General features: G+C 34.9%; 1 protein-coding gene across 3 annotated transcripts in view; it reads right to left on the bottom strand.

The window, feature by feature from the left end:
* CTNNA3 (catenin alpha 3) overlaps positions 1–13611 on the bottom strand; it is a 2038107-nt gene that overhangs the window by 206809 nt on the left and 1817687 nt on the right. For all 3 annotated transcript variants that reach the window (XM_074296610.1, XM_074296611.1, XM_074296612.1), the window contains one exon: positions 3950–4131. In XM_074296610.1, the coding sequence (XP_074152711.1) occupies positions 3950–4131 (182 nt within the window). The remainder of the gene's footprint in view (positions 1–3949; positions 4132–13611) is intronic.

Here is a 13611-nt window from a genome sequence, read left to right as displayed (position 1 = left end):
TAGAAACAAGCTTTGGACAGAGTAAATTACCGGTAGATGAAGAGAAGTGGAAGAAAAGTTCTTATAGAAGGTCAGACTTAAACTAGAACTTGAAGGAAACGAAAGAAACTAGGAGGTCAGAGGAAATGAGTTGGAGAGTGTTCCAAACATGAGGGGGTAGCTGGGGAAAAAATGTTTAGATTTGAGAAATGGAATATAATGTGCAAGATAAACATCAATCAGGTTATTATCATACCACAGAATAGAGAGGAAAATAATGTATTAATACCAGAAAGACAGAGGTATCTGGTTAAAAAGGGCTTTAAACACTGAATAAATGATTTTATATTTGATCCTAAGGATAATAGAGTCAATGGAATTTGATAACAGAAGGGTTGAGGTGAATGTTTAGATCTTCACTTTAGGAAAATCACTGTTACAGCTATATGGAAAATGGTTCTGAGTGGGGAAGAGATTGGAGAAAGGCAGACCCAACAGTGGTCTATTGCAATAGCCATGAGTAAGGGGTTGAGGGCCTGAAGCAGAATGATGGAAGTGTCAGAGGACAGAAGATGACATACTCGAGAAATGTTAGTTAGAAATCGCCAAGCCTTGACAAGATATGAGTTCATATCTAGGGGTGGGGCCTAAACTCTAATCAATAAAGAAAAATTGTACAAAGTAAAATAAATAGAGGAAGGGAAGAAGGAAGGAAGAGGGAGAGGGAGAGCGAAGAAAGAAGGGAGAAGGAAAGAGAAGAACTTGACTTGAAGTCTGAGTTATCTACAGTAGTACTTAATTGCTCTATTGAAAGGAACTTTGATTAGAAACATTAACCCCTCCTTTGTCAATGGATGAAGGGAGCTGTTTCATACCCTTTAGCTTTCTCATAGCAGTTGATACCCATTCATACAATATATAATTGTGCTTTATTTTTTTATTTTCTTTTTCTATTAATTTTGTAATTATACATTTTTTGACAGCACATATGCATGAGTAATTTTTTTATAACATTATCCCTTGTATTCATTTTTTCAAATTTTCCCCTCCCTCCCTCTACTCCCTCCCCTAGATGACAGGCAATCCTATATATATTAAATGTGTTACAGTATAATATAGATGTAATATATGTGTGTAAATCCAATTTTCTTGTTGCACGTTAAGAATTGGATTCCGAAGGTATAAGTAACCTGGGTAGAAAGACAGTAATGCTAACAGTTTACATAATTGTGCTTTATAATTACTTCTATGTCTTTCTTCACAATTATATTGTAAAGTCCAAGAGGGCAAAAGATATTTGTCTTAGAAATTTTACATAACCTTCACTTTCTATCATAATGTTTAGTCCACAGCAACTTCCTCTGACAGATATTTCCTAATCCCCTTGCTTCTTGAGCTTCTCTCAAATGCAAAATTTGTATTTGTTATATTCTGATTTTGTATATACTGAAATATTCACATTCTCTACACCTAGAAGGTGAATTTCTTGAAGGCACAGACTGTCATTTTGTTGTTTTTATCTCCAATACCTTATAAAATGCTAGGCATTTAGTAGGCACTATGTTTGAATACTGATTGATTATTTTTATGCCTCTGCACTAAATGGGCTCAGATGATTTGCTGATTTTACTATCACTTATTTTTTTTTCATCGTCAAAAAATTGCTAAACCTCTTCAAACCTCTCTATGATCTGGGGAGTGTATTGTAGAAGGAATCTTGTCATATATAGGACCTTAGTTCAAATTCAATTTTACATCAATGAAGTTGACTCTGAGAAAGACTCTTCTTTCTGACAATGCAATGCATGTCTTTTCTTTTATTCTTCTAGATCTGATCTGTTTTTGATGGTTAAAGTTGTTAGATGTCAGACTAGTGGGTGATATATATATTTTATATATATATACACACACACACACACAAACACACACACACACACACACACACACACACACACACACACACACACACACACATATATATATACTTGTTTTATGCTGTAGTTTATGATTTTTTTTTCTTTGTTGACATATTTTATGTGTTCTTCCTTCTTTTGTAATGATAATAAGTGACAGGTACATAATATCCTAAGGGGCACAAAATGCTTCATATTTATTTTACCTCATTGTTCTAAAAATAACCCCATAAAGTACTTAATATAAGTCTTATTTGGCTCATTTTATGGATTGCAATGAGTCAACATGGCCTAGTAGATAAATAGGCATCCTCAGAATCAGAAGACCTGAGATCAATTCTCCAACTCTCTCCTGTGACACATGCTGAACATGACTGTGGGCAGATCATTAAATCCTAGCACCCGGTCTTCAAATTACTTCATCTTATCTTGCCTGTACCCAGATCATCACACTATTTCCCTTGGTATCTTCACTGCTTATTGTCCATCTCTGACATCCATCCCTAACTCAGAATTCAAGCTCCAACCCACTGACACTGGGCTTCTGATTTATAAAGATTCACCTTGTCAAAGTTCTTGCCACCATCAAATAGCTTAACATTACAAATGTATGTACCTACATATGAACATACCTGTGCATATTCACACATATGTGATATATAAACATGTAAATATACATACAAACTAATGCATGCATGTGTAACATCGTGTGCATACATGTTTTGCATACACAAATATATATGGACACAGAAATGAATATGGCAAAAATATTAAAGAAGCTTCACTTTGCCAAAGTTTTAATATGACGTGCATTTGTATTCTACTCTATATATTCTTGCCTCCTATTAGAATATAAACTCCTTGGGATTAGGGACTGAATTTTCTATTTGTTTTCAATGTTCAGAACAGTGCTTAGTACATATTTTTTTCATTAATTCATCTTGCTGTGACCTGGATTCACCCAAAACTTTCCACAGATATCCATACCAAGCCAAATACACTCTGGTCTCTACTTCCAAGCCAAAATCTAGCCTCCCAATCTGGATTTTTTTCTTTTTTTATTTTATTAGTGAGTATTTTATTTATCTTGCTTAGACCAGAGCTAAGATACCACTTGCCCAAAATCTTAATCCCATAGCCTACTAGTCCCCACTCTTATTTTGAGAAAAGTTTATGTCAAATGCCCTTATGAGGATATCAATCAGCAGTCCCTTTTACTCCTCTACAAAACATGCTTCCCTGATCATCGGTTCCCTGTTTTTGATGTCTTTCCTTAAAAGGGCGTAAGCAACCTTGGGGTAGAAAATGATATGTTTATATGAATTCATCTTTTCCATGGCTAGTACAGTAAATGGTATATAGCAAGAATTTAATAAATGCTTTTAAAATCCATTCATTTATTTATTCTCAGTGCCCCCAACCTGCAGCTCTAAAAATATGAATTTCAGAGAAGGCATAGATCTGAAGTGAGAAATAGAATTTTCCATTCTGCAATCTCTAGCTCCCTAGATCATAAGTCTAGGTCATTCCTATATTATTCCTTTTCATCTACAGATATCAAAAACAGACTCAAAAGCATTTAGGATTTGTCCATGGTCACAAACTTAGAGTGCTAGACTTCTTAACTCCATGCTGAGAATTCTATATTCTACTATTCCATCCCAACTTTGAGGCCAAATAATAAAATCATTAAATAAATGGAAAAAACAAACAAAGCAAAAAAAAAAAAAAAAAGCTAAAAGAAATGGCACCAGGAAAACTTCTGATTTGTTGTAGGATTATACATTTCTTCAGAAAATGAAAATATGAAAACATGGATATGTTGAATAGGAAGCTTTTAACAGAAATTCTTTGACAGTTATCCAACTTCATTCAAGGTTAAACACTGCCCTATCTACTCTCATTGGAGTCCTGAAATGATACACACCCGATTCTGTGCTTTTCATTTGCTTTATCGTTCAGTATTTGCAAGATTTTGGCACCTGCCACTTGGAAAACTTGATGTTTTACCTGCGTGACAAATACTTCTAAAACTTATAAATATTAAACATAATTACCTGGTGAAGTCTGTCATCTCCATCATAATCATGCACATCTTCTTGGCCAGGACGATGATGTCATTGCTGGTATCATCCCATATCTCAATTTCAGCATCCAGTTTGCTCTTGACTTTCTTGAAATCAGCTACTTGCTCTGCAATCTTTTCCTTTTCAGCCTCAGGTAGTTGAGTCATTTTAGCCTGAAATAGAAGATAATCTGATTTGCAAAACATCTACCTGGACTTAAAAGCACTTTCTTTTTGATGAATTGGACATCACCAAATACCCAAACAAGGAAAATAAAAATCATATGTCAGGTTATTTTTAACCCCCCCCAAAAAATAAAACCCAAAGAAACACACACACACACACACACACACACACACACACACACACCACAAAATTACCATATATTTTCCTAAGCATAGGATGATTAGATTATATATTTAGAATTAGATGAGACTATACTGGTTATCTTGTACAACTTCTTTATTTTTCAGATAACTAAATTGTAGCTCAGAAAGAATAAGGGCATTATAAAAGGGCATGGAACTGGTGATTGCCAGAGGCAGTGTTTGAACTAGGTTCTTGAGAACAGCTTATATTTTAGTTTGTATTCTGTCCTTAACACAGCATGTTTCCAGGCTCATTTACCACAATGCATCATTTATTAGCAAGTATTTATTAAAGGAGTATTCCAAGAAGAATAGGAAGACCTGGGTTCAACCCTCAAGTTTTTGACCAGTACTAACTGTATGGCTTAAGGCACTCTAATACTATAAATGACATAGAAGATAATAAATTAAATTAGCTGAAGGAGTTTCCCCATCTGGAAATTCCTGATACCACAAATCACAGGATCAGTTGCTATTATTGTTTTGTTGTTCAGTTGTTTCCCTATTTTTGACTTTTGGTGACCTTGATTTGGAATTTTCTTAGCAAAGATACTGGAGTGATTTGCCATTTTCTCCTTCAGCTCATTTTACAGATGAAGAAACTGAGGCAAATAGGGTTACGTGACTTGCTTAAGCTTACATAGCTAGTGTCAGAGGTCAGATTTGAACTCAGATTTTCCTGACTCAAGGCAAAGCTATGTTAAACATATGACTTAAAGGGTGTTTTCTGTTGTTCATCTGGAGAATGATGTCTTGCCTTGCAAGTTCATTGGATTTCAATGAGGAGGGCAGTGAAAAGTCAGCCTCATTCTCTTCTCCAGAGACATTTGGGAGTCCTGTGGATTTAAGTGCTGATAACTATGCCTATGTTAAGGGATTACAAAGAGTAAAAAGAAGGGGAAAAGTCCCTCCTTTTGATGAGCTCTAATTTACTTGGGGAAATAACTTGTACACAGATAAAACAAAAAAAAAATGTATATATAACAATCTCTTTGTCTGTATCCCCTGAAAGCATGGTCTAGGAGATAAGGATCTAGAAAAAAGATTTGCTAATTTCAGACCAATCTTCAATTCAATGAAATGATGTAATCACCATTTCTTAAAGCATCAATTATTTTTCAGGAACAGTACTAATCACTGGGGATGCAAATAATATAAACCAGTTCCTGCCCTCAAGAAGCTTATAATTTAATGGGGGAAGATAACATACGAAAGGAAATCAGAAAATTGGGGTGAGGAGGGGGGCAATACTGAGGATATCTTGTTCTGTAGTGTTTAAATGTAGTAAAGCTGCAGATGGAAAGTAGAGGATGAGGTGGAATCTTGCCCTGTATAAAAGGAAAAGCTTTGAGAGAAGCCAGCCCTCCAAAAAGAGGAGGGAGAGTGATGAGAAACTGGCACTGTTGAGTATCCAAGGCTGAGTTAGCAGCACAATGAGGAGCTCATCCTGGAAGTTGAAGCCCCCCAGAGCTGCAGATGGAAGTGGTTAGAAATCTCCCAGTGTTTTCCTTCTACTCCACCTCATGCTGGGAAGTTTGGTTCTGACCTTTGATTGGTGAAGGGCCTGCTTTGACTGACATTGCACCTCACTCTTTGGTCTTATGGGAAGAGGAGACCAAGACACTCTGAGAGATCCAAGAGAGATGGGAAGAACAGAGGCCTTGTCAACATGTAAGAGTGCCATGAAGGATATTAGTACCCTCAAGCTACATTCTTATAGATGCTGAAATACATCACTAAAGTCTTAGTAATTTTTCCTTCTCCTCCTCCTCTATCCTTTTTCTCTCTCTCCTAAAGTGGTTAATCCACATTTCTAAATCTGACATTTTCCAGGATGATGTCTTTCTGAAAAGTGTACTGTTATTTTGTGATTAAAATTATCTAAGACTCTAAAGCCAGAATGTGATAAAACTGTTAATCAGTTTCTGTCTAAAATACAGTTCTGGGGAAAACTGGGGAAGCTTCAGAACAATAGTATTTTGCCTTAATGCCATTCATCCCTATCATTTAGGTCAGGAATTATACATTCAGAAAGGTTTCTCTAGGCAAGTCAGTGAGCAGGAAAGACTGGGCATGTGCTAGGATAAGTTGACATTGAGAATAGTATTGATTACTGAGTACCTTGATATGAAAGGAAAATCATTCCTTCCGAAGGGGAGGGTCCAAGAGAAGAAATAGCTAGAGAGAGAGTCCCACATGAGAATTAAATCTTAGCCTACAGAAACGTATTGAGAGTAGAGGAGAAATGTCATTGACATTTGCCCATGTACTCACTAGTTCAACAAAGAGCCAGGCTACTGTTACATGTGCAAAGATGGAACTAAGTACTCTGGGAAATTTGGCAGATCAGCTGAGTCACTCCTTGCCATTGTTCATAGCAACCTAAGACAACAAATCTCATCTGCTCTGAGAAACTAAGTAGGCCTGGGTCAGGTTAATATTTGGCGTGGAGCCTTCCATGGAGTACTGGATTGTAGGATTTTGTTGTAAGATGCAAGATGGGACAATAACTACCACACTAAACTTGGAATCAAGGAGACTTGGAGTCAAATATTGCCTCAGACTCTGGATTTGTCACTTCAAATAAATTTCCTTGTGCCTCAGTTTCTTCATTTCTAAAATGAGAAAGGAGATTCATTTTATGATCATTTGAAGGGAACCAGTGTTGTAAAAAGGCAAAGATAAGGAAATCTCTCCTCTTCTCTCTCTCTCTCTCTCTCTCTCTCTCTCTCTCTCTCTCTCTCTCTCTCTCTCTCTCTCTCTCTCTGTATGTGTATACATATATCATTATATAACATTGGAAACTAGCCCTGGATTAGATTCAGATCTTCCAGATTTTAAACAACCTTTGTATTCACAACCCCATGCTACCTTTCTGTATTATCTGGGTTGGCAGATAGATAAAGAGATACTACCATTTGGGTTGATCAAAGTGGTGCTGAACTACGCCTTGAAAATACAGAGGTATTCCTGGCAGAGCAAAAAATCAAGGCATTGAGACTTCACAGAACTGGGAAAATGGCTTTTTGAAATTCAGAAAGAATTTGTAGTCCAATAAGTGGCAGAAATATGAATAATGATAGGCTCTAGGTCATCCTATCTCTTGATAATTATGTGAGAAGCAATTGGGAGTGGATAAAGATTTATTTTTTAAATTTTTATTTTTTATTTTCAATCCAAATCTTTTTAATTTTTCCATCCCTTTGAGAAAACAAGGATTATGTTACCTATTATGCAAATAAAGCCATGTAAATATATGTCCATAATTACCATGCTCTAAAAAATACAAGAAAAATGAAGTTTTCTTTCTAGAGGTAGGGTTATGGTAAATCATTGTATTGAACAAGAGTTACTAAGTCAGCTGACAGTCTTCATATATTGCTGGTACTCTATATATTGTTCTTTTTTCATGAAGTGTGTGTTTTGAGGGATGTTGATGTTGTTTTGTTTTAGCAGATGAAGTAACCTAGTCAAATATGTATCTTAGGAATTGAATTTTGGCAATTTCATTTGAGAAAGAAAGACTAAACAGGAGAGTGACTAGATTAGCAGAGTGGCAAGGCAGGTATTGAAAATAATGATAAGGGCCTAAAACAGATAATAGACCATATCAGTGGATAAAGAAGGGAAGATGAGTGATGCTGTTGAAAATGAAAGAATAAGACTTGTTAACAAAATGAATATGGAGACATGGAAAGAGAATTATATGAGTTCCAAAAACAAGACATTTAATTAAGTAGGAAAAGAAGAAAAGGTAAGGGAAAAAGGAATAAGCATGCATTTTTAAACTAATTGTTTTATTTTTTCTGGTTATACATTTATATCAACTTGTTAAAATATACATTTCTTTATGAATATTGTTGGGAAAGAAAAATCAGAACAAAGGGGGAAAACTATGAGAGAGGGGAAAAAAAAGAAGTAAACATAGAATATGTTGATTTACATTTAATCTTCATAGGTCTATTTCTAGATGCAGATGGCATTTTCTATCCAAAGTTTCTTGGGATTGCCTTGCATTACTGAACCACTGAGAAGAGCCAAGTCTTTTATAGTTTATCATTGCACAATCAAAAAATTGCTTATTTCTCTCAGCATCAGTTCATGTAAATCTTTCCAGGTTTTTCTAAAATCAACTTGTTCATTTTTATAGAAAAATAATATTTCATTAACTTCATATAACACAACTTTTTCAGCCATTCCCCAATTGCAACTACTCATTTTCCAATTTTTTGACAAGCATATATTGAAATAAGGATAAACAGCAATAACAACATCATCAAAGCAACAACTCTGTGCCAAACCTTGTGCTAAACATCTAACAACATTGGTTGATCCTTATAACAATCCTATTTTGCTGCTGAGAAAGCAGAAGCACAGAGATTCTGGGACTGTCTCAGGTCTTTACAACATGGGAATGTCTAATGCTAGATTTGGACTCAGGCTTTTCTGAGGACTGGTCTAATATTGGTGAACTACATCACCTGCCTGAATCAATTGTATTAGGATTATATATATATATAAAAGAATCACTGATTTGCAGAGTTAAGAGACTTAAGAGGCTATATATGCTATATATGCTGTAGCAATGCAACATTTGTCGTCATTATCGGTGTGTCATTTCATTTTCAATTCTGATTTAAATGGATGATTTCTTGGACAAGATGCTGAAGTGGTTTGCCATTTCATTCTCTAGCTCATTTTGTGTATGAAGAAACTGAGGCAAACTGAGTTAAATGATTTGCCTTGGGTCATACAACTAGTGTCTGAGATCAAATTTGAACTCCATGACTGCAGATCAGGCCCTCTATCCATTGAACCACCTCAATATCCAGCTCTACAACAATACTTGTGAGAAATGAGTGAATTTCTCAGCTTGAAATCTCCAATGAGGTATTCTCTAACAACTAGAGCAAACTATTTATAATTTTGGACGGCTCCCATTGTGACATCCCCACCTTCCACTTCTGCTTAGCATTTCTCCTATGGCATCAATATTAAGTTGTTCTTTCTGTTCCTACCCTGATCCAGACTCTACTCTTTGATGCATGGAGAATGAATTTAATCTATAATCTATATAAGTGCCTCATATACTTGAAAATAGCAATTACAGAAATACTTTTTAAAAGTCAGTGGAAAAAATAGCAAAAGTGACAATTTCATAGAAACCTGGGGAGTGTTTAAACCCATTCAGTAGGAAGTGAGTAGAACTAAGATAACAATTTAACATATAAACACATTGTAAACACAATTTTGAAACACTTCAAAACTTTTTATTATGATGATTATTATAGTATTTATATATAAATATATAAAAATTATATATTTTATATATAATTGTATATTATATATAGAAATTATACATTATATATAATTACATATTTATATATAATATATAAATTAATATTATATATAAATATATATAAATTTATATATAAAAATCAATTTATTATTATTATCATATATATTTATTATGATATGATTATCATGAAGATCAATCATGATTCAAGAAGACAGGATCAACAAAATAATTTATTTTACCTAGCTACATAAGTCTTGTTTTTCATCTCCTTTATTTGAGAGGCTGAGAAAGAAAATTACAAAGAATAAATTCATATTTATTGAAAAAAAAGTATTGGGGAAGTTTGAATAAAGGATGAAAATTAGGTTGGGAAAATCATGAGTCAGGTTTGAGATTTAGGAAGAACAATTAGTTGATGTCATTAATAAATCTCTAAAAATTCATCAAGTAGAATTTGGCCTTGTCCCATATGCCAGGGAAATAAAGAGAAAATGGGAAAAAAAAGCTCCCACTATCAAGGAGTTTATATAATAAGAAGATACAGACATCCAGGTGACGATTTGATCCTTATAACTAGACTGCAATGCAGAGATGACTAGATTCATATATTTAGGATTCATTGCTTTGCTAGTTCTTCAAATTTATTCATCAATATAACTTTAAAATATTACAAGATGATTAGCATTCTAGATTGATGGTTAGAAGTTCTTTTAAAGATCCCTTTAAAATGGCTTCACAGAAATCTAGTAATGAACCAAATCAGCCTTTATTAGTAGCTAATCACATAGCTACAAAATTTTCTTCCTACTTAGAAAATATTTTTCAGTTCCCTCTCAGTGTAACTCACATCATGCAGTGAAACAAGAGCAGATTTAAATGCTATTGGCATATGGGAATGAGCATAAATGAAGACACAGCTCAGTTACCTCTAAAATCAAAGGTAATAGAGAGGCATATGGAGTAAATTACAACCACCACCAAAACATTAAGCAATTGCAAAAGTAGAAATCAGTCCTTGCTCTCCTGATGACTGGTCATAATCATTCACTTCACTCTCATAAAGAGGTTGTAATCTTTCCATAATGGTTGCTTTTGGAGACACAAGTGTCATCTAAGTGAGCGTTCTAGACTCCATGGCTAATAAAATTGTGAGACCATGTGAAAGACGACCAGTAATGGAGAATTCACCAAATCATTTCATGGATTCATTTTACTACCTCTGGAATGAAGGAATGATTAGACCAGGAGTGATTTTTCTTTTCTTTTTTTTTTAATAGTTTTTATTTACCAGATATATGCATGGGTAATTTTGCAACATTGACAATTGCCAAACCTTTTGTTCTAATTTTTCCCCTTCTTCCCCCGCCCCTACAAGATGGCAGGTGGACCAATACATGTTAAATATGTTAAAGTATAAGTTAAATACAATATATGTATACATGTCCAAACAGTTGGTTTGCTGTACAAAAAGAATCAGACTTTGAAATAGTGTACAATTAGCCTGTGAAGGAAATAAAAAATGCAGGTGGACAAAAATAGAGGGACTGGGAATTCCATGTCATAGTCAATCTGTCATGTTCATAGTCATCTGAGAAGTGATTTTTCTGATGTGAAAAAGGGACCTATCTTCTTTGCCACTTTTAAGATCTACTTCTGACCAGTTTCCACCATGACCATTTAATTTAAGCTAAAGATGTTTGGATTTGGCAATACCTCCTCCCCAGTTGGGGAAGTCCAGATTCTAGGCTCCTGCTTGTATCTATCATATGGGAGAAGTAACATCTATGAAGAATCTGAGAACCAGTTGCTCCTAGATTCCCAGTTCTGACTCCAGTCTAGGCTTCAAAGTTACCAGGAAGAACAAACTCATTTATTTGGTTAATGTCAAATGCTTTGATAATACTCCCCATCAAGGTCCTTGGTCTTGTCAAAGAGCCCAACATCAGACACTATTTAATTAATTGATTGATTAATTAATTAAACATTAATCATTTATTTAATAATTTAATCAGTATGAATAATATTAAAACACATAGCTTCTACTTTACCACATTCCCTAAGGACCATGGGATCAAGCCATCAGGGATACTTGCATAATAAGTATTGCCTCTTCCATTCTAATGTGAACTCTTTGAGTGTAGAGAATGCTTTACTTCTCTGTTCTTATTCCTAGCACCCATACAGCAATTGTTTAATAAAAGCTTTGTCATTAATTCATTTGCTTCTCGATTTCTATTCCTGGAAATGCTGCATCTCCCAATAATCTTGAAAAGGTAAATTAACCTCAAGGTTATTTTTCTCCAATGTAAAATGGATATAATTATATTTATCACCAACTTCCCATCAGGGTAATCCTAAGTCTAATAAGTATTACTAAAATTAATCCAGAAATAGAAAAGAAACTAATGAAGGGAACTAAAATTCACTATCTAAAATGTGAACTACCAGATTTGCAGTTTTCCCAGGCCATCACTTCTGCACTGGCCACACACTCTCCTCCATTTCCCTATCTTTAATAATTGATTTAAGACTATAGTACACTGAACATTCAAAACACTTGACCCATCTTCTTCTCATTAGTCATGCTCTATCAATCCTCAGCCTAATATTTAGGGGCAACAATTGTCACATTTGCTCCTTTTCACAAGTTATTGAAAGAAGCTAGAGAATGAAAAAAAACATTGTGCTAACTAGATTCACTGTAAACTTGTGTTACCTAGTCAGAATTGCAACAAACCAATCTGTAATGTTCTCCTTTGGGTTTTCTTGGGGTTCTCTGGGGATCTTGGGAACAGCCTTCTTTTCAGTCAGAGTAATCACCACAAGTGCAGGCAGGTGTTAAAGTCCAAATCCTTTATTGTCTCCTTCACTTGGGGCTCTGCTAGTTTTCTTAGAGGCCTATCTCTGTCCTTGGTTCTGAGAGCTTGAGCTCCTGCCTGCCTTCTCTGGCTTCTGAATCTCCTCTAATCCAAGGGTTTGTGCTTCAGCCTCCAGCCACAGCAAAGGTGGAAGACGGAATGAATCTGCCTCTGAGAACTGCTAGTGTGCCTGTCTCTTCCTGGCCCTGAGAGTTTCTCCCTTATATGCTATACACTGAGTACAAACCAATTATTACATCACTAGGAAACCATTATTTGTTGTAGGATTAAATCAGTGCTAAACTAGATTTAACCATTGTCTCCTCAATTCCACTTAGTACCTTGTTTCAAGTTCTGGCTCATAACACCAATACTTTTATTCTTCCTTTTCCATTTATCAACTAACCACAGTGACTATGCCAATTATTTTCATGCTTCCTTTGTGTTCCTAAGGCAACCCTACCACTATCCTTTTAGTTGAGGCTTCTGCCCCCTGCTTCAAGAAAAAAATGGATCACATTCACTGAGTTTGCTCTTTTCCCTTTATCATCTCACATCACTTAGACATCTTAATTAGACTATATCCTTTTTTAACCTTATCTTTGATGAAGAGGTGGACCTTCTTTTTACCAAGACAAATAATTTTCCATTCAATGTTATGTTCCAACTTAACATTCCCAGTAGATTGCCACTTCTATCATACCCATTCAAATCATTTATCAACCCCTTACCCTTTTGTTTTTCCCCTAATCCTCATAGGTATGGATATGCCTTTTGCATATGTTTTTTTAACTTAAAAATAAAATTCTTCATTTATTTTTAGCCATCTTTTCTAGCTATATTTTATATTTTTCCTCTCCATCATGGCTAAACCCCTTAAGAAAATAGTCTAAGCTTAAGAAAGTAAGTCTGCCTCTTTCAGTATCTCTTATAACATCCTACACCTTCTGCCTTTCATCCTCATAATGCAAGTCAAATTATTATTTTCCAAATCTCCAGTGATCTTTTAATTTCTCAATCTAATGTCCTTTCCTTAATTCTCATGGCACTTATCCTATTTTCAGGATTTGAAACAGTTGATTAACCTCTTCTCTGGGACATTTTCTTCAGTCTTTATGTTTATAACAC

Source organism: Sminthopsis crassicaudata, chromosome 2 (assembly GCF_048593235.1).
Source record: "Sminthopsis crassicaudata isolate SCR6 chromosome 2, ASM4859323v1, whole genome shotgun sequence".
Taxonomy (NCBI): domain Eukaryota; kingdom Metazoa; phylum Chordata; class Mammalia; order Dasyuromorphia; family Dasyuridae; genus Sminthopsis; species Sminthopsis crassicaudata.
The sequence above is the reverse complement of the archived record's forward strand: the minus strand, read 5'-3'. Positions and strand labels throughout refer to the sequence as shown.